The 26,905-nt window shown below is 37.1% G+C and overlaps 2 protein-coding genes across 3 annotated transcripts in view; both read right to left on the reverse strand.

Moving 5' to 3' along the window:
• Nucleotides 1-1,318: 1,318 nt before the first annotated feature.
• On the reverse strand, nt 1,319-15,837 carry mnd1 (meiotic nuclear divisions 1 homolog (S. cerevisiae)). Its single transcript, XM_055158768.1, has 8 exons — nt 15,698-15,837; nt 14,260-14,325; nt 14,070-14,127; nt 8,014-8,162; nt 6,688-6,762; nt 6,069-6,183; nt 2,420-2,464; nt 1,319-1,672 (listed from the first exon to the last, which is right to left on the reverse strand). The coding sequence occupies exons 1-8, from the start codon at nt 15,698-15,700 to the stop codon at nt 1,566-1,568; spliced, it is 618 nt and encodes a 205-aa protein (XP_055014743.1). The 5' UTR covers nt 15,701-15,837; the 3' UTR covers nt 1,319-1,565.
• Nucleotides 15,838-16,261: 424 nt separating this feature from the next.
• The window catches only part of trim2a (tripartite motif containing 2a), a 32,585-nt gene continuing 21,941 nt past the window's right edge, over nt 16,262-26,905 (reverse strand). For both annotated transcript variants that reach the window (XM_020932911.2, XM_055157888.1), the window contains 10 exons: nt 25,961-26,198; nt 25,450-25,601; nt 24,329-24,509; nt 20,788-21,511; nt 19,711-19,811; nt 19,470-19,637; nt 18,807-18,975; nt 18,612-18,682; nt 18,339-18,479; nt 16,262-17,729 (listed from right to left, as the gene is read on the reverse strand). In XM_020932911.2, coding sequence (XP_020788570.2) covers nt 17,577-17,729; nt 18,339-18,479; nt 18,612-18,682; nt 18,807-18,975; nt 19,470-19,637; nt 19,711-19,811; nt 20,788-21,511; nt 24,329-24,509; nt 25,450-25,601; nt 25,961-26,198 — 2,098 coding nt within the window. In that variant the 3' untranslated portion in view covers nt 16,262-17,576. The remainder of the gene's footprint in view (nt 17,730-18,338; nt 18,480-18,611; nt 18,683-18,806; nt 18,976-19,469; nt 19,638-19,710; nt 19,812-20,787; nt 21,512-24,328; nt 24,510-25,449; nt 25,602-25,960; nt 26,199-26,905) is intronic.

The following is a 26,905-nucleotide window of genomic DNA, read 5'->3' on the forward strand; positions in this document are numbered from 1 at the left end:
GGCAATGTTGATCACTTCTGGAGCAAAATATCAATATTTGCCCTTGGCCTCTATTAATTCCTGACACAAAATTTTGTGAACACAACCCACAACAGATTCCAGTTCCAAGTGATTTTAATTACTTTGGAATGTAAGACTACTATAAGCTGGCTAGAATTCTGCATTTTTTTCTTGCAGTGAAGGCAGCAGCAGTGGCGTGTCAGTCTTGTGAATCATAGCAGGACAGGTTAGGCAGGTAGACACTTGCACATGTGGGTGACTCTTCTGGTGGGTGTGTCCGCTCTGCCAAACACAACTATTGCCACACATAGATAAAAGTTGAAGTAGGACGCTGTTGCCATAACACATTGAAACAAATACGGTGACTTGCGTTTGAATCTGGACAAAACAGCAGTGCTTCTCGTCATCTAGCTAAATGCATTTTGCATATAATTTGTTTGCCTGGGATCCAGATTATACACTTGACCTCTTGATCGTTTGCAGATTATGTCGTCAACATTCTCTGGGGATGTGATGCTGCGACACTGCTCTGTTAGTTTTGTTAGTCAAGTTAAACTTAAATTTGAGATTTAATTTAGCACAATCTGACCAGAAAGAACTGACTTAGCTGGAATTATAACAAGTCAGCTGATTTGTGCTGTTAAACAAACAGAACCATGAACACTCGTATTGATCACAGGCCCCCGTAAATGTGCTGTATAAATCTATTCTGATCTTTTTTTTGAGTTTCAGATGATCTTTTTGGGGCAGTTTGCTAATGTGTGCATTGTGTCACTAAGGTAACTGCTGCTATCAAAACAAATATGGCTGCTTATGAGGGAAAAAAAGGCGATGAAAAACAGATTCATTAAGCATTAAAATGTGTTATCTGAGGTGAAAGAAATATTATTTTGTTTGTAAATGACGGGTGACCTGTGAGCTCCTTCATTTCTGATTGTACAAATCTGATTGTAAAAAAGACATGAGATTTCATTCTGGAAAATAATTTGTGACTGAGACAGTTATATCCAACAGCAATATATATATATATTTTTTATTCTCATAAAACAGTAAAAAATCTTTAAGCACAAAACACAAAATATATAACTGAAATAGTTTGCTATCAATATATTTTAGAAAAACTAAAATATTAATTAAGGACACAAAAACACATTCAGCCCATTCAGTATAAGGGTGTTGAAATGTATAGGAACATAACTGGCATAGAAGTGTAAAGCGTTGATTGTACTCCATCATCGACTCTAGGCTTGGTTTTCGTGCAAACAGGTGTGACTACAGACTAGCTGTTAAAGGTTAGTGCCAAGTCTGCTACGTCGTGTTAATAGTCTGCTTTCAGCGTCCTCTGCTGACTAATGGTTGGATCAGTCCCTTCTCCAGTTGCAGAGAGGATAGATGTTTTTTGTGACCAATATTTTTATGCTCATCTCCTTAGGCCATTTGACTTGAATATTAATGCGTGTTAGGACAGAATGAGAATCAGGGAACCAGATGTGGAGATTTAAGGTTCGTGCTACCTTAAAACATTCAGTGTATACAGGCAGGAGCTAAAGTTCAAGGGCCAACATTTAGTCCATGTAGTCAAAGTCATCCGGGATCCCAAAGGCCTTGTTAATGTGGTTTTCATCGAAGGAAAACTTCTTCTTGGTCCATGACTTTATGGCAAAAACGTTATCTACACACAATAAAAGAATATTTCATGTTTAGGCAACAGTCAGTGATTTTAAATGAAAGGCATTATACTTATAAGCAATATACAACATAACTGACACAATCTTGCACTATGACACCTGCTTGTTTCCATGGAGATGTTACTGCATTGCTGGAATATATATGGCAATATGGCATCAAACGTATCTACCTCCATGAAGACAAGCAGGTGACACCATCAAGGCAAGCTACAGGTTAAATTTGTTGAGAGTCAAGGCTGCTCCACTCACAGTTTTCCAAGTTTTTCAAGGTGTTTTGGGGTATTTTTACAGCAACACCTGCATGCTATAAATGGAGAGAGTCCCCAAGAGAAAAACAATTTAAAGATATACCTATTTTAGATCGTGAATAACTACAACACTCACTAAATGCATGTTAAGATTCAGATTTTTAATTGACTACTATAATATATCAATTGAACCTTTTTTACTGCAGTGGAGTAAACGCTTAAGCTTCAATGACTTCAAATTACCGAGCAAAAATGTAAACAGTCATCTTTGCTAACCTGCACCAGACAATGTTGACCTAATAGTGCACATCCAGCCAGCATCTTTACCCATCATTATCTCTAAAGGTCACCCGTTGCCTAGGTTACGGGCCGGGGTCAGGTGGAGCACAGAAGCGTGCTGTGTGCTAATTGCACGGAGCTAGCAGGCGGGAACATTTGTGCACAAACTTGAGGCTTTCGCTTCACAATGAATTAATGACGCACCTGTCCATCTGGAGACTGCTTCTTTGGCTACCACGTTTGATTTCTCTGGAAAGGAAAAGAGAAAAGAAATTACGCTAAAATACATAACTGCACAAAATAAATAACAGACAAAAAGGATTAAAGGCCTACAACCCTAGTTAGGATATCATCTTAATTTTAGTAACCACTTAGTTAAGGGATTAGGTGTTAGATAGTCACAAGAACAGTGGGTGTGTACCAGTTGCGGTGAAAATGGGGGTTGATCAGAGCAATGAAGTCTTGAATACAGGAGAATAAAGATTACTCAAACTTGCATGAATCACGTTAAATGGAATTTGGAGAGGGAAAATGAGAACCTCAAAAAAACTAACATGGTTAAAAGCTCTAAAAAGTTGATTTTGCACAATAGGTCAGCTTTAAAATATTAGCTGCTTATTTAATGCCAACAAAAACAGGCCCATTGAACACAGATGTATAGCGGAGTGCAGTGACATTATAAAACCTGCGGTGTGGTGTGTAGCTGTATACTGTAGGTCAAACGCTTGAGTGGAGCTCGGGGAGAAACTTGATCTTGGGCCACGCTCGCTGCTACAACCAGGACCTGTCTTGGGTGACAAGTCTGCTGACCCGTGAGACTACAGCTAACAACATTAAAAGTCACCTGGTGGAATATGAAGAGCGCAATTAACCTTTTGCCAGTGTATTAATAGTGACACATTTATGACTAAATTTATGGACTGTCCTGTAAAGCATTAGATCATTAATATGCAATACAAGTTACAAAGCAATTAATCTCTCTGTGGGTTGGTTGCTGTTGATTTTTTGGTACCCCACAATACTTGGTACACTGCGAAACCTTTCAGGTTGGGGGTCCACTGACATGGAGATGCTATTGCTTTGCCTGTAATGTTCCACCAGATGGTATTAAACTTATATACGATGCAATTATGGCTGTTTTTATTGCTCAAAAATACATGTAGTCTAGTAAATATGATAACGTGCATATTACAGGATGCAATTGCTTACTCTTATTTCATTATAGTGTATTAGGGTTTTAAATGTCTACTAATTCTTAATAGCACTGTTTCAGAACCAACAGATTTTTGTACCAGTTTTAGATACTACTTTTTAAAAACTGATCTCTTCTAAAATCATGTGGTATCGCTCTTCTGAAGCTTGAACAGACTTGTACTGTAAAGCATGATGGGATAACTTATACAATACAATGTAATCACAATAGCTTACATTCCACATACAGAGAAGATAACAAAAGTAAAACAGAGTGGCACAAACAGGCTGTATCCTGCTGCTGGAGGTCTTCACTTTCACACACACACGATGCTGCTTTATTTTCCATTTTCTACAACAGAACACACCCACACAGCTGACACAACTGTTAGCTGCTCTCAAATCCAAAATAATAGTGCTGTAGCAATGCACAGAGCCCGGGGCCACTGCAGCACATGGACATGTTCAATAGGTCTGTGCGTGGTGAATGAGTCAAGACATGTTTAAAAGTACCGTACATCACACAATTAATCATAGGCCCTTGTCCCCTAAGAAAAGTGCTAATTGCCAAATACATAAGATAATATTGTTTCAGCTAAAGTACTGTACCACAGCTAACACTACTTGACAGTTGACAACTAAATGTGATTTGTTGTATAGGCAATTACTGGATAAAATTATCTGTGGCATTTAGGTCATGTTCAGTCTTCTAAACCCAAAACTAAACCAGGACTAGACCAGGGCGAAAGATGTGTCCACACTTGTACAATCACTATATCACAAATGGGACTGAATAGAACAAAACCAAGTCTACATTAGGACTCAAACTGGGACCAGAGCAGAACCGGACCAGGACCGGACCAAGTGTGAACACACCCTAAATGAGTACTAAAAACTAGTCAAAGCCAGGTCTACATCAAGACTAAACTTGGGCCAAACCAGAACCAAATCAGGACCAAATTACAATGAATACAACCATATGAACGCTGCCTTACTAAATACTCACATGTAGCATTGAATCACAGTCTTTAATAACAAGTTTCAACTAATTGAGAAGAACATAATATGATCTCCCTTAACATGTGTGATATGACATGAATCAACCAAGTTTACAGATGGCATGCAATGAGCAAAAATTAGATAATTTTAGGATCCATTAATTAATATGGCATTGAGATTGTTTTATACCTTTCCAGTGGAGGGTCAGCCACCTGCTTGTCTTCATGACAATGTTTTGCCAGAATAAGACAGAGAAAGACTACTAGGCCAAGTCTTAGGATAGATTAGCTCATAGTAAAGCTGGTGGCTGCATGTGGTGGATCCCCTCACCAGAAAAGTTGCGTAGTGCATCTTTAAAGTTACGCCGCTTGTGGTCATATGAACTGAATGTACTTCAAAAATGTCAAACCTTGTCCTCTCAGGGCATAACATATTTGGTAGTGTTTATTTTGGTCATTCAATTCTATTAGTTGATTATTCAATCACTGATGATTTGCGATAAATCTAATTTGTTTTTTCGGTCCTAAATCACATAATATGCACTTCTCGCTCCACCTTATCACAGAAATATCAAGTTTTAACGCTTTTTTATAGGAGACACTACAACCTTAATGAGGGATTCATATAAGTGTATCCAGGCAACAGCCCACAGACAATGCTCCCTTATTAGAGTGTATGTGTGTTGGAGCATGCAAGAGCTCAGGTAAACAGTGCAGATATTATGACAGCACGTGTTGCACCAGTCCACACCACTTTTTCCAATGCAGTCATCTCCAACGTGGGTGTAGATGAAACCCTCATATAAAGCAGAAACACTGAAAGATGCAGTTGAGAATAATGAGAAGACTAAGCTGTGGTGATGTGGTATTTGAGAGCCTTTCACTTCCTCTTCACGTTTCATGTCAACTGTGAGAACACTGACCCTGTGATATAACAGGAGTGTGTACTCAAAGCAACAGAGAACTGCTTCAGTAGTTCTGTAAAAATGATGCTGTATAAATAGAATCAAAGAAATGTCATTGCCCAAGTTTGGTTGTAATGATGTTGAAACCAGTGTTCATTTTCTCAGCATACAATAAATCAACACTTAGATTAAAGTATTTTGACTAAAATGCTTCATAGTGTACTATCACTTTAGTTTATGTTTTTATCAGTTGAAATAGTGCATTTACTTTGTACCCATTTTTTCATGTAATAAAGTGGTAAAAGAATAATCCAAATGCTTAGATTGTGTGCGGAATAACTTTGGACTACAAACCGTTTAAAATGTACTAATTGTTCATGTTTTTAATGCTGGGTGGACACTGACTGTGTAGTGCGGTTCGGGTCTCACACTGCGCTTGCAGTCCTAAAGACTTAAAAGTGTTTCAAATCAGTGCACCCTGTCACAGTGACCTTGGCGGAGTAGGGTCACGGGTGCAGGTGAGGCATGGGTCTGTGGAAAGAATCTGCAAGAAGTGTTATTGGATGAACCTACGTGAACATACATGAAATCATGTTGCATTGGTCAAATACACACCGGAGTTGTCATAGTTAGTGTAAAAGGCAATCTGCAAGTAACCGACTCAGACCCGACTTGCAGTAAGAATCAGATACAGCACCTTTTTTACTGCATAGCCTTATGGTGACATGCGAGGCAGGGATGCAGTGGAGGTGAACTCACTCATTTCTTGGACAACTTCTGGGTCACATTCTCTGTACTTGTCCAGCTCAGCCTGCAGTTCAGTGCTCTCCCCTCTGAGACCCTCGAGCTCCTTCAGCAGGACGCTCCTTTTATTCTGCACCAAGACACAACAGTTCCTCAATATATACACTTAGAAATGCCAGAGTAGGTAATAATGAGATATAATTAAAACTAGAGGAATAATTGCCATGGTAACTTTTAATAACAGACATCCAGTACCAGTACCCATGTTCTGAGTGTCTCACTCTCACACAAATTCTACTCATTCATTTTGCATTTAATCTTTTTCTAATGTCCATGTTCAACAATAAGCCTACAAATGTGTGATTTTTTTTTCTTTTTTTCCCCAATCTTTCTAATAAATTCATCATTAATATTTGTCTATGCTTCTATTCTATTCTATTCTATGGTTCCTCTAACTTTATTGGGTTTGTGAAATTCCTCAGTTGTCCAGGCAGGATCCATGGCTAAGGAGAAATTCAATTCTGTCAACTTGACTAAAGTTTTTTTGACTGAATATTTTTCACAGCTCATCCAAGCTGCTTCTACAGTTCTGAGTTGTAATGTCAAGTCTGATTAGTGTCTTACAAATACTCACAGTATCTTCACGTCCCACTTTTGCAGCTTCCACTGCTTTTTGTAGCGTCTCCTTCCTCTGCTTCGATTCTGAAATCTGAAAATGCAAAGGAATGATCAACTTGGTTAACTTAAAAGATTATGGGATAAAGTCACTGGGTCCATTGGCCAGTAAAAATCTATTAACTAGAATGGTGAAATAACCCAATTATTCCATCTGATTTTCAGTGTGTGTTTACACTGACAACAGAAATCTGAGCATCAACACCTGGTGACATGTGTCTATTAAAAGGGCTCATATAACATGTTACAATGCTTCCTGATCACAAACAGACCTGGAGTTGTGTTTTGTTTCATTAAACACTTGTTTAACACAAAAAACATGCATATTTAAGCTGACTTCTTCTCTCAAAAAGAAAACAATATTCCACCTACATCTCCAGCTTTAGAGATGCAGACAGCTTAATAATAAAGTCTTACTCAAATATGGGTGAATGAAACAAAACACAAGTCCAGATATGTTTTTGATGTGTTTGATGTGTCTTAAAATTCATGAGTCAATTTAGCATAAACTTTAATCAATGGTACAATGCATTTTAAAATATCTCCTTAATTTTTTTCATTTTTTTTTTTGCCAAATTATCTTGCAAAATATCCTTGTACTGGTGTGAACAATCAAATAAATCAGATTACTCAGATCAGATATGAGTTTTACATGACATTTCAATAATCTCCCCTTCTTCTGAAATGAGATAATGATCAGAACTTAGTGTGAATGCAATGTAAACACAGCCACTGTTTCACAAGCTTTAGCAGACTGTCCCTGTACACAATTGAGCTGGTCCAGAAATCTGGTGGCCATGTCCTCCAGGAGTCATAGCCATCTGTCTCCCGCACAACAACCAACTGGGTCAACAGCACAGTACAGTACTAATGCTTCTGTTTGAATATACAGTCTTTACAGTCTTTATTTACAAACTGAGATACATGTAGTTATAACAGCCTGCAACTTTCTATGGATATTGAAATGTTAACCTAAACGAGCTCAAATAGGACTGACACTGCCTTAACTTGTACCTTGTGTGAGTAGGGCAAAGCAGCAGTATCAGTTATTTTGATGAATGGTGACCTTTCAAGTGAAATTCAGTCAACATCTTTGAGACAGATGGGCCACACCAGATATATTTCAGTGTCCAAAAAAATAAAATAAAATAAAATAATAATAATAACTGACTAAACTTTATCTCAAAAGAAAGGATATCTTCTACATCATATTAAATGCAACTATATACATCTCCCACACTGTGGACAAGTGCAGTGTTAAACTATCTGATCCTGTGTCCCTCACCTGTCTCTTGAGCTCTTCCAGCTTGTGTTTCCGAGTGTTCAGGGCTTTACTGGGAAAGGACCAGTAGTAGTTGGAGGTCCCCACTCGTTCACAGTCCACCATGTTGTCATCTACCAGGCTCTGCAGCACCTCCTTCACTGCCATGGGAGCTGCACAACACATATGATGCATTACATGACTAAACTACTTCTTATTCAGTGCTAGGGTTGTCAAAAGTATCAAAAATCTGAGTAATCTATACTAACACTATCGAAACTACATACTTATTTAAAAGGTGAACTGTGTAACTTCTAAGGTGGTGGGTCTGCTACTTGCTTGTCTCCATGGAGATGTTATTTCTTTCGGTGGAATGTTCCATGGTAGGGCATTAAACATATCTCCCTTGCATATGTTCAAGTACAAGAGAGTTATGGCTCAAAAATACCATAAAACATGAATTCTTACCATGTGCAGGCTTGCTTTTCCATAGATCTGACCATTAACCTGTCTCCATTGTGATAACCAATTTTATTTCCATACTGCAGAATAATCAAGGCAAAGCAGTAATATCTCCTTGGGGACAAGCGTGCACCTTTAAGCAAATTGAACACAAAAAAAAAGGATGCACCGATTCGACACTGGTGTCGAATATTGGCACACATAATGAAAAATTTACAGGACTGAATAGCAGCCTATAGTATAATATATAATGGTTCAATATATAAACTCATGTATTAAAACTATTTACTGATTGAATTTACTGGTCATAGTTGACCCAGAAAGTCTCTTAATGTTAGCATTTTCATTTATACAAAGCTGTTCTGTAGTTACTTGAAAGATAAACAACAGCTACATAACACATTTGGATCAGTTTATTTTTGTTTAAAAGATATAAATGTTGCTTTCAATCTCTGCCCTGCTATCATTTGTAACCATGTATCTGCAGATACTTAAAAGCTAGTATCAAAATCGGTTTTGAAACTGAAAAAGCTGGATTTGATGCATCCCTACTAAAAAAGTTATAGTCACTGGACAGAAATGAATCTTTCCTGAAGAGCTTTAGAATAATCTTAAGCTGTATAAGACGCCCATGGGCCACTATGGAACCTACCTGAATGAGGGAATCGGTAGTGTGTATCGAGTCTATTCCTTAGTATCAAAATGGAGTTTGAAATCCTAGCACTGTGGCAACACTTGCTCTTATATACCCAGGACACATCAAATCATATATATATACACACACACACACGCACACGCACACGCACACGCACACACACACACATAATATATTTTAATATAATGTAATATATATATATATATATATATATATATATATATATATTTATATATATATATATATATATATATATATATACCTGGTTTATAGGCAAAAAAATTTAATTAGAGCAAGAACTTATATTTTTCTTTCAGTTTGAATAATTCATTTGAGAACCAAATTGTGTAAAATGTTAATTAAGCAATATCGCAATTGTCAACAGTAAAATTTGTATTTCATCATGTGCTGTATGTTTGTATCTGAGGACATAAATTGATCAAATATTTGAAAAAAAAAAAAAAAAGCACTTACATAATAACTTGAATTTCTCTACAACTTGTATTCCATCTATTGACTATGATGCTTTCAAGTGAGCATTACTACCCCAGAGGAGGACTTGTGTAAGTGAGTGTGCACTTTTAGCAGACTATTTCAGTTGCATGGTTGATCCCACACATCTGCAGTGTATCTGGCAGCTTCAGAGAGCCCTCAAAGCTCTAATGTATCAGAGCGGGAGTCATATCTCCAACCATGTCAGCACTGAAACGTGATACTCCTACATGTGTGAGAGCCTGGGCCACAGTCAAAACACATCTGCGCTTATGAACAACAACTATTCTGCACGCCTTATTTAAACCATAGTCTGTACAAAGAAGTGGACTAAGGGAGTGTGAGGTCACCCATAGCGTTCGTCTCCAGTCAAATTAAGCTCACCAAGGCTAGCATTTATGGTGCAAATTTGGAGCAGAGTTCCATATTAGGAATTGATTTACAGACAAAATAGCGAAATACAATTATAAGGATCATGTAGAGCATGTTAATATGAACATTTTAAGTCCAAAATGAGGAGTCTGACAGCAGCAGTTATAGAGAGGGGCAACGTTTTCTCAGTACAAGGCGAATTGGCAGTGAAATAGCAGGTTAGCTATATCCATGTGCACATACACTCTTTTCTGGTGGACGGTTTGCCATGGAGATGTTATTGCTTATTTCCATGGAGATGTTAATGCTTTGTCAACAATGCTTCACATTAAAGCATTTAACTTATCTATTTCTATAGAGACGACGATACGTTTTTATTGAAGACCATATTTTTTATGCATGCTCTTATTTGATAATAGTTAATTAGATAATAGTTTTATAGATATATATTTTTTCTGAGATCAGATCTGGGTAGAGGTGACACAACTTACTGTGAGAAAGTGTTTATTTAAAGTATTTATTATTCACCCGTAATAAAATAAAACACAAGATAATTAAGTCTAATGCCATACTTTGGAACATTCCAGGAAAATGTCTATTCAGGTAAGATCTATTTTCTTTTGCTATTCCAGGAAAAGCAACAACATCTCTTTTGAGACAAACAAGGGCGGGCCTTCCACAAGAAAAGTGACAAGTGCACCTTTAAATATGCATGTGTGTGTCACGTTTGTGATGCCTTATATAAGTCACTTCAGGCTGTTCTTGTTGTGCTAGGAATTCGTTTCTAGCGCCCCCTCCCCCTCCTGTGTAACTGCATTATGTCCTATACAGGACCAAAAACATGTGCTTTAAATCACTGTCACACAATCACCTCATTTAGGCACAGTTCACCCAAAAATGCACTGGTTTTGTATTTTTTTAAGATACATAATATTCTGAGCTGCAGACATGAGAATAAAGTATGACCTAAAACACACTCTTGAAATTAAATGTTCCTCAAAGCTATAAAACAAGCTTGTTGATGTATTTATACAGGTCAAAAATATAAGGTAAGGTAAGGTAAGTTGGGCTGCATAACTGAATCGAAATTTCAATTTGAGTTGGCACGATTATAACATAGCATAAAGCTCTTTCAGGTGGTACATGGACAGCTCTTGGTTATGTGGGTTTGCCTAACTTTAGTCCATTTTAACCACTTTTATGTCCTCCTTTGGATCATTTCTTGTTTAGTGCTATGGTGGCAATGATGTAGTCCACTTTTAGACCTAGATTAGACCTGGAATAGCCCCGTCATATACTTGATTTAGACCTGGTAGTACTTGGAAAGCAAAAGCTTTTCTTTGTTGGTACTTGGCATGAAAAGTTTGAGAGCCATTGTATTTGATAATAGAATGTCCTCTGCAAAAAACAAATGAGCCTGTCTTTTGAATAATCTTGTTATATCTGTAGTTTAGATCGCTACAAACATGATCTGAAATGTATGGCATTCTTGTATTTGTTTATCAGTTCATATTTCAGTTTTCTTTCAAATGTGAATGCTCCTTCTCGCTACTCTCCAACTTTCCAGTCTGAAGGCATAACTGGGCCATACTAAAAGAGGGTCCACTGTACAAAATACAGCAATGAAAATAGCTATGGGAGTATATTTTCACTATTGCTTCATATCGCAGTGTATTCACGAAGCACAAAATGGTATTTGTTGATTGATTTGGTTAAAAATAATTGTATAATTTCTACGTCTAAGAAGTTAATGAGTTCATTCAGTTTCAGGCCATTTTTGAGAACTTAAATCAATGAGGGTTCGTGCACTTTACCAACTCTTGAACTATCTGTCTTATCAAATGAAACCTACAAAACTACAAATCCTGAAGTTCATAGACTTCACTTTAAAGGAGATACTCATAACATGACAATCACAATGAAATGATAAACAAAGCTAGAACTGATTATTTTTCCAACCTTGTGTCAATGAACAGGAAAAATCCAAAGATCCTGTTTGTTACTATCGAGAAAATCATTTCGCCTTCAGCACCACAAATCCCTGTTCATATAAAGAATGACTGTGATAAATTCTTACAGTTCTTTGTAAATACTGTGGACACTATTAGGGCTAGCATAGCACCTGTGACTGGGGCCTGTTCCTACGACATAAGTCACAGTTGTTGTTGGTCTTCTTTTTCCTTTGTTAGTCTTGAGGATGTCATAGGCATAATGAACAGCCTCATGCCCTCTAGATGTGGGGCCACATTCACTGTTTGCAAAGGCTTTCGATCTTTTTGGGCCACATGTTTCTAAAATGGTGAACATGTCTCTTGAAACAGGCTTGGTTCCTCACTCCTTCAAACACACTGTGCTTAGTCCTATTTTGAAGAAGCCAAAATTGAATCAGTCTGAGCTCAAAAACTACAGCCTAATATCAAAATTGCCTCTTTTATCTAAAATAATGGAAAAGGTAGTTACAGTTAACAGACTTCTTGCATGGAAATAACTTATTTTATAAATTCTAGTCAGGTTTTTGCAGTAGGCATTCCACAGAAACTGCACTTCTAAAAGTCTCAAATGATATTCTGACGGCAGTGGACTCTGGCCATTATACAGTGTTGGTTTTGTTAGACCTGACATCAGCTTTTGATATAGCAAAATGTTATTGCATCGTTTGCACAAAGACTTTGGAGTCAGTGGGACAGCCCTGCATTGGTTTTCCTCTTATTTGACTGATAGATCCTTTTCTTTTAGTATCAATAATGTCCTGTCTGAAGTGTCACCCTTGACCTGTGGGATCCCACAAGGGTCAATCCTGAGGCCACTTCTTTTGTCTGATGTACATATTTCTGATTGGTCAAATTGTGAATTGTTTCACGTATGTATCATATCATTTGTATGCTGATGACATACAGTTGTCTTGTTCTTTTACAGAAACAGAGACAGAAAGGCTCAAAACTCTTCTGCAGTGCTTCTCTTGCATTAAAAAATGGTTTACTGAAAACTTTTTGCAACTTAATGATGAAAAAACTAAAACTCTTATTCTGGCACCAGATGAAAAAAGTCCTTGACTTAAGGATGACCTTAGCTCACTGAACCACTCAGTCCAGTCCAATGTCAGAAATCTTGAAGAGCTGTTGGACAAGTCAGTGTCTTTGGAGGGTCACTGCAGACAAGTGGTAAAAAACTGGTAAACAGGTAAAAACCTTTCCATAAATGGTAAAAACGTTTTTACCATTTATAGAACATCACTAGACTAAGACCAATTTTATCAAATGCTGATCTTGAAATGACTGTTCACTCTTTTATTTAATCTCGTTTAGATTTTTACAGTTCTCTTTTTACTTGTTTTAATGCATTCACATTTAAGCACTGCCATTTAGACCAGCTTTTGGTAGACTGTGTCTGTAATTCCTCTGTTCGTGTACATGTCCTTTATTGCACTCTGTAAAGCACTTGGTGATTTTTTTTTATCTGTGAAAGTGCTCTATAAATAAAGTCTTACTTACTTACACCAAAGTAGTACAAATGAAAATTTTTCATAATACCTCTTAAATAATCATTAGGGTAAGTCAACATGGCAGCCTCAATGTTAAAGACGGGGTATTTTACTTCTTTTAATAACTCTGTCCATGTCTAGACTATCACATAACATATTTAAATCACTGTTCCCTTTTATTGTTTTGAAAATACTATCTTTGCTGAAAACAATGTATTAACATAAGTTACACTTCCATTTTTCTCACGTTGCTCTCTGCGTTAAGTCACTCCCCCTTCAGAGTGGCATCACAACACAATCAGTGTGCAACCCACTAATGAAACTACTACACATCGCATCAAATTTGTCAAATCGCTGTGTACAGTTTTGTATCATGTTTTTGTATATTTAAGGAGAATTGTCCTGTGGGAGCATGGGTGACGTAGTCTTGTGGTCTGAGACTTGGACAGAATCTCACAGCTAACCTTAAGGAGGGTTCAAATAGTGCCCAGGAGAGATCACTAAAATACTCAAACATGCACATCTAAAACCTCTTCAGGCATGTTTCTGATGAGGAACCATGGGACAACATGGCCTCAACTAGTTTTTACCAATGAGTTTTCTCAGGTGAATACTCACTGATGCCTTTTGACTTTGGTGCAATTTTCTCAATGTCCTTCAGCTGGAATACATCTTTCTAAAAAAAAAAAAAAAACACACACACACATATATTCACCAGCATGTTCAAATTTTTTATAATTTACTTTAAGAAAATGTGCAGGACAATTATTATTTACAGGCTATTGCTTTTTTGTGGAACTCAACTTACTGATTCAAAGAAAATCTCCAGCATGCGAGTCCTCTTCTCCTCCAAGCTCAGTCCTTTCTTCTTTGACTTTAACATAAATATTTGATTAGAATAAAGTAATAGACCTACCACATTTGTACCTTCAATTAATTATTCTGTTGTTTATGTTATTTTTTATTCTTGTCATATTGTATAAATCCTTATGAATCTTAGAGCAAGTTTATTGTTATGTAAAGTCATATATTAATTGTCCCCATTCAAATAAACATAAATAAATCAATATAAATACACCTGGAGTTGAATATAAGTAAGTCTATATTTATTCAGTACTCTATCTACTGAAGTGTCTTTTCGTTTTTAATGCAATAATAAGCTATTATTGTAATTCACAACATAATACATTTGTAATAAATTTTGAAATGCATGCTGTTATGTACTGTAACTATTCTTTCTTTAAATTACAGGTATTTATTTATTTTTTTAATCTTTTTGTCATTTGTCTTGCTGTGAGCGGGATCACAGATCTGAAATGTAATTAGACCTTATGGCATCACCAGATTGTCTCCATGAAGATAGATATGTTTAATGCCATACTGTGAAATATTCCAAGCAAGGCTGAGCAAAAATAAACTGTTACATAGTGCACCTTTAAAACTTATCTGAAGCATTGGAGAGCTATTTTCTTCTATTAAAATTTACTTTTCGAATTACTCTAGTCTATACCCATCTACCCCAAAGGTTGCCTCTTCCATCCCATCTCCGACAACTACCTGTCCTTGGGCAAGACACCTCACCATCGACAGTCCAATATATGTTCTTCATCTTTTAATAAGTCTGTCCATGCCTAGACCAACTAAGTAAACAAATAATGAATACGATAACATGTTGAGATCTTGGTTTCAGTCACTTGTCACTTGTGAATTAGTTTAGGGAGACCAGATTTTCAGTATCAAAAACTGGGACACCCCCGGTTTGTGGTGGCTGGTAATAATAAAATAGGGAAAGGGGCAGGTAATTAAGAAAAAAAAAGTTATACACTCGGACCATTCATAACTTATTTACGATTAACATGTGAGTCAGTATAGCCACATTTTCTTTGTGTTTTGGTCATTTTTATGCAGCATTTCTGTATTTTACCTAAACAAATGACAGAATATGCCTCTCTTCACTGTTGGCAGGGATTAAATTGGCCAAAAATAGGGACACCTGAGTCATTTCTTGTATAAACCTGGGACAGATCAATGGTATTGGATAAATCTGCTGGGAGAGGGGACACAGGGCTCAAAATTGGGACTGTCCCGGGTAAATAGGAACGTCTGGTCACCCTAAATTAGTTAAGCCTAAACGTGATCTTACGTCAATAATTCAACCGAGAATGGGAGCCCTACAGTGTAAACAACAACATTGCTTTTCATATAATTATTTTTACAGATTCATCTAACGCACATCATATACTCACCATGTTATCGCTGGCTACTGGTACAGCCCAGAGACAAAAGGGTAATTTTTAGACCTGAAATCCCAGGAAAATGTTTTGTTGTTGAAAGCCTTAGCGGAAATCAGGCACTACACTGAAATTCCCGCGAAACTAGCAGCCACATGGTCGGCGCGTTCACGGACCAACCCAACAATGTGTTTTTTTCTAAATGTTTAGGAATGACTCATTAGTTATTACGAAAGTACAATAATCACTAATACTATACAGGTTCATATACCCATTCATTCCATACATATTTAATAGCCCTCACAATTTAAATATTTTATTAATAAGAAACGTATTTTGTATTAAGCGTTCTCAGTGAGGCGGTATAATTTCCCAGTTGATTGAAAGCCACACAGGGATGAAAACAAAAGCTAAGGATTTTAGGCGCCATCTGCTGTTTCATATAAACATCACAACTTTGTCCTTGAGTTTGCATATATCAGATTTATGAATAATTACGGGTGATAAGGAAAAAAAAAAACAAACGTTGTGTGATAAAGTGAGATGACGGTAAATAAATAAACAAATACATCAGACATGTTTAACATTAGTTTAGATGGGCACTTTAATTCCATTTGGCAATACAGATAGCAAGACAATGTAAAAGAAATAATTTAAACATTTATGTAGAAAATAAAACGTGTGCTTGGGAGAAACAAACTGGCAAGCCAATAAACAGTACAAGTGAAAAACAATAAACATTTTTAACTGTATGACTATTATATTATTTAGGTCCAAAGTGCGTCTTTAATCTTCTGGAATATTCATACATATACTGTCATTTATTGTACTTATTGTACTTATCCATATTTTAATTTTTTGTAAAGAATCCTAATGATGCATGTTATAACATTTACCCAGTTTTGGAAAGTATTATTACTATATAGACAATAGTTTAGGTGTTTACTTATTTGTCTTTTGGTGATGATCTATTAAAAAATTCATTCAACAGGACATACATGCAATAGAGGACTATATCATGCTTGACCTTACATAAGGAAGGTGAAATATCCATAGGATGCTCCAATTACAGAAATCTACTCAATACAATTTAAAGCAACACTGTATACTGGATTACAGGAGAGTAACGGGTAGCAAATGTTATGTAATGTTAACTACTCCCTATTCCCTAGTTTCAGCACAGAAAATCACTCGTATTGTTATTTGGCCAAATCCTCTGTCATATGCCCTTCCTTGAGCGACCAGAAACACTGTTAGTATTAACCTAGTTACCAAATCTATCAACAATTCAAAGCATTATTTTGACATGTTACACATTGCCTTGTAATGTATTCTGCGTCCGAGTATTGGTGGGGGCCGCTAGCGGACATTTCCAGTACAATAGTAGCTTACCACCACCAAGTGTAAAGTGAATGAATACTGCACGAAATGTAAAGTGACTCTGAGCATTATTATTGCATTACTATTCATTTATATGAAGATAATGTGAATGGTAGCATGATACAGTATGTTTTCATGACTGTTTTTGTTTCAGGTTTTATTTTAAAAAAAAAAGCTACAGTGTTGCTTTAAATATTATTTCAAATTATTAATATAACACAGTTAAAAGACTAATTAAGAAGAAACCCTTTCCCATGATCCTCAGTGTCAGTAATGTGAAATATAATGTGTAGACCAGTGTCTCCTCCAAGCACCAATCAGCAGAAGTCTTTTGAATATCTCCCATAAATCATGAAGTGGCTTTGTCTTCACAGGGTCGACAGATGGCACAATGACGGTGTGGTTCGGGGATGGAGCGGGTCAAGTGCAGGCCGGCCATGTTTGTAGTTTAGTCCAGTGTCCTCCTGTCCTCCCATCTGAGTTTGAGTGAGTGCAGAGGAGAGAAGAGGGGGAGTTACTGCAGGTAGCGGTACACTTTGAAGCAGTGGTTCCCGGAGTCAGCCACCACAACGTGTCCATCGGAGGTGAGAGCCAGCCCCTGGGGTCCGTACAGAGGGTCTGCACATGTGTTTATGTAGGACAGGAATGAGCCACTGCCGTCAAATACCTGCAAATAATAAGCAATGTGGAAAAGGAAAGAAGGAAACACGAACAACATATGACTGTGCATGTTTTACATGTAATCAATTTTCTTTATTTACACAGCACATGTCACAAGTTGAATGCTTTCATGATCTGTTAGTCACAATCAAGTCACAATATGAAAAGTTTTCATTTGCAAACTGCAAACAGGTAACTCTTCCTGTACAAGAAAGAAAATATGTTCTCGAACATATCTATATAAGGGTCTCTGTACAAACATTTTGAAAATCATCCAATTCTTTTGTTAGCTCAGCAGCTACAGTTATAGAGTTTTCTCTGTCTTTGTTTAAAATGCACTGTGAACTGAATTTAAAGGAACTGTATGTAAGATTTAGATTTTAATGTTCAAGTTAAATAAAGCTTTTAGTGATAACTATAATGCTATAATTTCTTCTTAATTACCAAAACATTGGACATCATGGTTATAATTTCGTGTTTGGGTTCTTGTGACAATTATCCAATTAGAAAGCAGAATGAGCCTTATTTGAGTCTCTCATTTGAGTATAGCCCCACTATTTTAATTTTTTTTAATGAAAACTGCTCTCATTACATACAACATACAGTTAGCTCTGACCTGTATGCGGCTGTTGCCCCAGTCTGCCACAATGATGTTGCCATTGGCGTCCACAGCCACTCCAGTTGGAGCGTTGAACTGACCATTTCCCTCACCGTTTGAGCCGAACTTTAGGAGAAACTCTCCCTCTGTGTTAAAAACCTAAAACACATTATAAAGATGTAAAAAAAAAAAGTTTATTTAAAGAATATGAGTTATTGTAAGTGTAAAATATTGTTTTCGAAGGGGTCCCAGCCCTGTTGCCTATCCTTTTAAGTTTGACATGCCTCTTACCTTGACAGAATGGTTGTGAAAATCTGTAACTATAATTTCATTGTTGTTGTTGACAGCAGCAAAGTGAGGACCTATAGATAAAAGTAAAAATACTTTAGACACATACCTTTACTTTATTATATGTTACACCACAGAACAGGTAAGCCTACAGTATAGCCTTTTATAACATAATAGTTTGGAAGCAGTTATTTTTACCTGCGAACTGTCTGTCCCCGTTACCACGGTTCCCAAACTTGGTGACCAGTTTGCCGTTGGGCTGGAAGATGAAGACGGAGCAGGCCTTGTTGTCCACTACAATGATGTGTCCATTTCTGTCCACAGACACTCCCTTAGGGCCCATCAGCTTTCCTGTGCCAATCTTATTCTACACAGCAAAGTAATAAACAAACTCAAATAACAAATATCCATTCAAATTAATGAGTAAATTGTCTACTATTGACACTTTGCAGTGACATCACGCTGGGGTTTTGTATAAGGATGTCTATGGCAGAGTGTTTAACATTTACCATCGTGACACAATGCTCATTATCACTGCCGAAAAACATTTAAGATCATCTGACCACCTAAGAAAAAAATGATTTATACAACACATCTTCATGAGCCTATGATCAATCCTGTTGGCTGACACTAACTATCTTGTGATTAATGTTACGTGAGAGGCACGTGTTTAACCGTACAAATCAGCTTACCTGTTGTACTACCAGGTAAGTCATCTTTTTCTGGCCAGATTATGTTAAAATAAACTTCAAATTAAAGTCTAACAGAACTTCAGAAAGAGCAGTGCCTACAGTTAGCATCACACCCCCAGAGAATGTTGATGGTATCAGCTGCAAAGGATCAATACTCACTGAGCCTCACCTTGAACTTGCCCTCACAGTTAAAGATGCTAACCCACTTATTGTCATAGTCTGCGATGATGATGTCTCCATTGGGGTGCACAGCGACCCCTGTAGGTCTCTGGAGTTGACCGGGAGTGCGGCCCCGGACCCCAAAGCGGCTGCGGAACTGGCCCTCGTTGGAAAAAATCTAAAAGAAATGTATTAAAGGTTAAACCATATACGCTCATACAATTAGCACAGTAAAGAACTCAGATTCATACCTGTACACATTGGTTGTTGCTGTCTGCGATCAGAACCTTGTCTGTGGACGCTGCCACTCCCTGTAAGTTTGTGAACTCTCCTTTGTTTCTCCCTTTTGTTCCTATAATGCACAGTACAGACACTTCAGTACTTACAACTTATAGGATATTTTTACTACTATGTGGATGACAAAAGTATCTTCTCAACAAAGTAAATCATTTTGAAATGATTTTGTTCAACAGATCACATACATATATAGGCAAGGTGGGCTGAGTGTCTTGCCCAAGAACACAAAGACAGTGAGATTAAATGTGGCTCAGTTGTAGAGAACTTGACAATAACGCCAAAAAGAGTTTAATTTCAACTCTGACACTGTAAATGATTAACTAACCTCAAATGTACCTGTAAATGCAAAACAGCAATTTTGAAATTCCAGGTTCAAAATGTAACTTTTCTATTAAAATGGATGAAAAAAAACAAAAACTTTTGTGTTTCACAAAAAGTATAATTTGCAACCGGTTAAGTATGTAATATGTACGTAGAGAAATTTAAAAAAAACTACTTTTTTTTTTTACTTATTTCATAAAACTATGATTTTGGATTTTGCCTTCAGAGATGCTCAATGTCTACAATTTAGTTTACTTTATTTATCAGGAACAATGCAATAAAAACAATGACCTACACAGCAGAGGTTTATAGCAAAATTGCCAATTTCCACCTTCAGTTCCTGGACAGGTTATTCATTCATCATTCATCCAGTCAATCAGTAAGTCAAATTGGTCATATTCATTCTCAGTCACCACATCCATACACTACATGTATTCAAGTTGCTACATTCGTACAAGGTAGTTGTATGTTTACAGTCTTGTTTGGTTAAAAGACTTGTTTGGGCAAGTCTCTTTAAACAAATAATGTAAAATATACTTGTAAATGTCTTTAAACTGGATCCTTTATATCACTTGATTATATTTTGTTTGCCCAAACCATCTTGAATTTTCCTGTTTTGTGAAATTCTGTGGTTAATCCCCATCTGTCTATATATTTTTAGAAATGAAATCGACAAAACTAATCCATGATATTACTTAAAAGTAGTATACCTATCCTAAAGATGAGGTCATCCTCTATGGGGTTCTCCTTCCTGCGACCTGTGCTGTACATGCTGGCTGGCCTCTTGATGGCCTTCTGCTTGACGTGCCCACTGCCCGGAGACTTGAGCCTCTTCTTCACACCGTCACTGGTGGGCGACACATCTATACACCGAGTGGCTTTTATTTTGAAGGGACTACCTTTGATAGGCTGCCCGTACAGACACAGTGACAAATAAAATGTCCCCTCTTTAGGCACGGTGAACAAAAACTCATAAGTTCCATTTTTATTGTCCACGATTTCTCCGTTGCATTTGCATCCATCAGAAGTTGACATTTCGGCTGTAATATTCGCGTTTCCCATTTTGCAAAGCTCACCGTCCTTATCTTTCGTGGTTACAGTTACAGATGTGGGCACTCCGACTATGCAATGCTTGAGTCCCTCCCCAGTAGCGACGGTTTCTGAGGCAACAGCGTTAGTGGTGAGAATAGTCCCCAAATTGTGTATGGATTTTTTGAGTCCATCAGTTTCTATAATGAAGTCCAGTTGGTCGTTTTCTCCGGGTTGTAACGGGAGCTCCTGATTGGCCAGTTCCACAAGGCGCTCACTCATCTGTTTTTTGACCAACAGGACCTCAGCCTCAGTGCCGTGGCTCAGGGCTTGTTCAGTGAAGTTACAGCTGCTGTTGATGCCCTCCTGACCTCGGAGCAGTGTATCCAACTGGGCCTGAAGTACCTGCAATGGACAGCAGAGGGAGACAGAGTGATTTCTTTAGAGAGAAAATTATGTTTACTAAGCATTATTTTTTTAGTGCTATAATGCCATTTTTTAGGACTATATGGTTATGTAGTCCCTTGCAACCCTTGCAAAAATTCCATCAATATATTATTATATTATTATTACATAGATAAATCCATGTTTTAAATTTCAAATTACAAAAATACCCAATGAATCACCTAAAAATAAAACACTTTCCATTTATTTTTGACATATTTTTTCCCAATTGCTGTAATTCTATCTGACCAAATTATAGCCTAAAAAACTAAAAGTTTAAGTTTTTACAAAACAAATAAAAGTATTAAAAGTTTCTACCAATTATTCTTTTTTTAAACAGAATGTTTTATGAATATGAGAAAAAAAAAAAGTACTTGCAAAACCTGCTACATGCATAAAATACTATGGATTCAAGAATAGCATAACTCCAATTTTTAGTTTTCCCAAATCAATAAAGTTGTCATTCATTGATCATGTTTGTTAAATATGTTCTTTCATTAAATGAACAAAAGAGACAAGAATACTGAAATTTGTTTACAGTATTGTAACATTAAAATTGCATTGTATCTATAGTTTTTATGTCTATATTTTTACATCTTACCAGATACCAAAAGACTGTCTCTTTTGCCTGTCTTTTTTCTTTTGCAAAAGTCTTTTGGCTACTTTTCTCAAGCCTCAGGTGGACTGCAGTTGCTTGTTCTGTTCATGATTCTCATGACTGGCTCTAGACCCACCCTGTCTTATGGGGAAAGAGCCTTTCACATCCCTGAGCCTAGTTTTAGATGTAGTGCCCCTGGGAGCAGGAGGTTCTATGTTGTCCTGCATTTGGGAGTTTCCCAAGCCTCATCTTCCATATCTTTGTTCATTATGTAACTTTTTGGGAGGATGGTTTGCCATCTAGTATAAGATAAAAATGTGACTACCAGTGATATATTTTTTTATGTCCAAATCTGGCATATTTACATGGGTTCATGCCAATTCATATGCACTGTCTCATTTAAATAAACAAATATGTAAATGCTTTGACACAGTAAAGTGTTAAATTTACAATTTTGCAATTATTAAATTGCAGTTATTTTATTGTTAAAGAACAAGGCACTGATTGATACTATTTATTGATTATAGTGTAGTATTCTGCTTTTTAGTGTTGTTCTGTGTGCACTGGTTGTACCTGAATGACTAAATCGAACATTTCTCATCACAAAACTTGAATTTAGCCATTGTTTTGCTTGTTTGTTATATGTTTAACTTTTATTTTACCAGTATTCAATCATTCATTTTGAAAGTGAAAATCCCAGCAGCCTTCCTCCCACTGCTTTTACTATCACTGGCACCTTGTTTGCTCTTACCATAGGTACACTTAACTTAAAACAAGTTGACATAAAGGAAATAAAGTGGCTTTCTATTCTATCGTGAGATCTTCTATATCTTGTACAAACACTGGACCTGCAGTAATGAATCATTTTATAACCAAGGTGACTACACAATCCATAAACTCTTATCATGTGACAGTGATTCCCTACACTATAAACTTCTGTTTTAAGGAGCAAAACTGCTCTAAAATTGTTATTTCAAATCCAGTCTCCAAAGAAATAAGCCCAACCTACCTCCACATCCTCAGCTCCAACAAGTGCAGCCATGACAACATCTACTTCTCCACACCACTTTCCCTGCAAAACTGTCCTCTTAGCAAAACATATGCGCTATTTGACACCCAGGCTCACTATCACATAATGCCCTACATGCAAAGCTGATTTCCGACACACCCTAGTCCGCCTGAAGTGCACTGGTTCTGTCCCTGGAGTGTTAGCAGTGGTGAGTTCAGTTGCAGTAGACAGTGCATTGTGAATGATTAGCTCTGCTCCCATGTGACACACTCCCGGGGGCGGGACTAGGGGGTAGCGGGGTGTAAACGGGGCTTTCCGATTGGTTGAGAAGATTTGGGAGGCTCGCTGACCTCCGAACACCCTCCTTCTTTATGGTAATGATCCACTGAGCCAGACACAACAGTGAAAGTGATGGCTGAAGGAGTGGTCATGTGAATAAATAATTAATAAGTAAATGAAAATCTGCTGCCTGCTACAGTGAAATGTCACCAATGAAGAGCAAGCAGAGAATCAGGTCTGCAGTTTTTGAAGTCATTCCTTACTAATAAGGGTTCAGTGTTCAAATAACCTGACTTGATAACTTGAGAAGCCATCATTACTGACCAGTCTGGACACGAGATGAGTTTGGACACACTTAATTTATGTTACTTCTCTGTTTTCATTACTATTTACATTTTTAATTCTCAGCACTATGAATGGCACATGGAATGTAGCAAACAAAAATGAAACTCAAAATAACCCAAAACTTTTGATTTTTAAAAATAACTTTGCACCCTTTGCATTCCTTGACCCTCATAAGGCGCTGCTGTGAAGTGAAATCCATTTTAGTAGACTTCATCATGAAGCTCACTGAGAGAAGGCCAAAGGTTTACAGCACTCTCAACAAAGCAAAGGGTGGATACTTAGAGCATTTGAATATAAAATACAAACAATGTTGTTGACTTACTTGACTTATTTTTGATTTATTATTAACATTTATATTTTTGCTCTTTATTATTATATTATATTGTAATGTGCAAGCTACTGTGTCCAAAAATCTTACAACATTACAGCCTTTGCCCTTTGCTTAAATACAAATTGAGATTTTGATTCGACCGCGATTAATCTTGCGGCCTTTTAGTGTACAACATTTCTATATTTGTCTTTGCTACTTTAGAGTCTGAGCGATTACCTTGTGCTTGAGTCCATAGTTGACCTCAAGCTCCATGAGCAGGACGCTCTTCCTCACGTTCAGGGTCTTCTGCAGTTCATCAAAGGTGCTGTGGATGTCCTCCTCGATGGAGCTCTTCTGCTGGGTCAGCTGCTGCAGGATCTCTGACAGGGTGTGTAGAGCACAGTCGATCTCGGGCAGTCTGCATACGAGCACAAAGAATATGTCATAGTATTAGGTCTTCTGACTGTGTTTGTTTCATTTAATTAAAGCCAAAATTTCAAAGTTGTATACACATAATGGGTATAATGTTGAATAAGAGTTGTACTTGTTTTGGCGTTACAATTCTATTTTAGCTTTAAAGTTTTTACTACTGTTTTTACTGCCTGAACACCCCATAACCCCATTCACACCCACTTGGTTCTTTGACCTTTTGTAGACTGGAAAAAGAGTGCTCTGACAGATTTGGGGGCAAAGACCTTTTGTTTTTGCTATTTAAAGAGGGCATATTTCTACTTCTCCTCTCTACTTCTTTCATACTTCTATGGAGCATTAACTGTTAACACATAACATATTTTGATCACCATGCTACCTTTAATTGTTCTGAAAATGCTATATTCCTAAATAACAACATATTAACATGTTTTATAAGTTTCGCTTCACACTCTGAGTCCCCCTTCATTTGCTCCCTGTGCAAAGTCACTCTTCAGAGTCCTATCACAACAAAATCAGTGTGAATTCCACTAATGAATCTACTGCACATTGCATCAGGTTTGTCAAGATGTATTTATGGAGAATTGTCGTGTGGGAGTATGGGTGACATAGGCTTGTGGGCGGAGCATTGCACAGAATCTTAAAGCTAAGAGGGTACAGAGGGTTTCAATAAGGCAATCAATGAATTATTGATATCAAAAATCAGATTTCCAAATTCACATTTTCACTCACAAAACACTGTATGACATTTTTACATTGCAAGAGTTTGTAGTTTATGTTCCACTCCTTGTGACATGACTTGCCATACATAATAGTGTTATTATAACTTTGTAGCGATACAGATGACATTTAAATCAGAAACTGTAACTTCAACAATGTTTTGCTAGGACATCTACAATGACAAAATGTATAAATCGTGTGAGAGGTACCTCTTCTTGACAGCACTGAGCTGGTCCTGCAGTGAGGCCTTGTGCTGTTCAACCACGTCTCTGAGAGGAACTGTGGGATGTTCTCCATGTTCTCCACTGGTGCACTCCTGACACATGGCCGTCTCACAGGGCGGGCAATAAAATTCCATCACCTGACCAAAACATTATACAGATTTTTTTTTAAATTGAGATTTAGAGGGACTAATTGTGCAGTTATTATTATGAGCAATAATTTAATGTCATTATTGTTCATGACTTCGTTTATGACAGGGAATTAAATCTGGGTGGACCGACAAAGCTCAATCAATTTGCTGTCAGCATTCAGCTTTTCCTTCTAGGTTTGCGATCAATAAGTACTTTTATTTATTTTTTTATATTATACACACATAAAAAATGAATTAACTTATTATCTGTTTTCATGTGTACTTTATATCTATTTAGTATAAATTTATAAAAAATACTCCACCACTGTCTGTAACCCCAGTATGAGTAGAATGTGTGCGGGCCTTACACTGCCTCCATGGTTGGGGCAGGACAGCAGCTGGCCCGGCCCCACAGAGCTGATGGGGCTGAGGCTGGGGTCCTGTGGGCTGTGTTTGTCGGGGGTCCTCTGCAGTACGTCCATGAGGTTGGTGATGAAGAAGTTGTTCTGCAGAGCACCCACTCCCTTCTCGGGTAAGATGGAGGTCTGTCTGCACACGGGGCAGGACAGGGTCAGACTGTGTGCGGGGATGTAGTTCGCCAGACACCTGCAAAGAGGACAAGAATATTTAAGGGAATGTATACATGATATGGTCAGCAATATCATCATCATCATCTTTATTCCGGACTCATGGTCCATTTTAAAAACAGACAAGGTTAGTGACAATACAAAACAATAAACATTCATGTTTTTAAAAGACAGTCATACCAGTGTCTCCACATACTGGACTGATATCGTATTGCACTGAATCTCAGATTTGTGAGTGACATTATTATTTCATTGTCTGATTTGTTCAGTCTGCAGATAAAACTGTACATTAAAATTCTTAGTGCAGCTTGCAAAGTGTTCACTCATGCAGTAACAAACATTTCAATCGCACTCGTCCATCGTCCATCGTGGCCTCCTCAAAAGCAAGCGTCATTGTAGGCCACTTGTAGTCTTTGCAAACTGGCTTTTTTATAATTAGTCCAGAGGTGAGCTGTGTACAACGGTGAACAATACAATTTAAACAATAACAACTTTACATCATTTGTACAATATGTATGAAAGGCTTAAAAAGTATTTTTATTACTAGAATACATTTGATTTGTCTTTATTTGTATTTATTCATGCATTAGTACAGGCAATTTAGTATCTAATCAAAGTATGTACAATATTTAGCATTAATATTTTCATGTTGTTATATAATATTATGGTATAATATGATATTTCTCTCTGTTTTTTTTTTTTTATGGGATAATGTATGCCTTGAGT

Source organism: Boleophthalmus pectinirostris, unplaced genomic scaffold (genome assembly GCF_026225935.1).
Source record: "Boleophthalmus pectinirostris isolate CB_2022bp ecotype Guang Dong unplaced genomic scaffold, ASM2622593v1 HiC_scaffold_22, whole genome shotgun sequence".
Taxonomy (NCBI): Eukaryota; Metazoa; Chordata; class Actinopteri; order Gobiiformes; family Gobiidae; genus Boleophthalmus; species Boleophthalmus pectinirostris.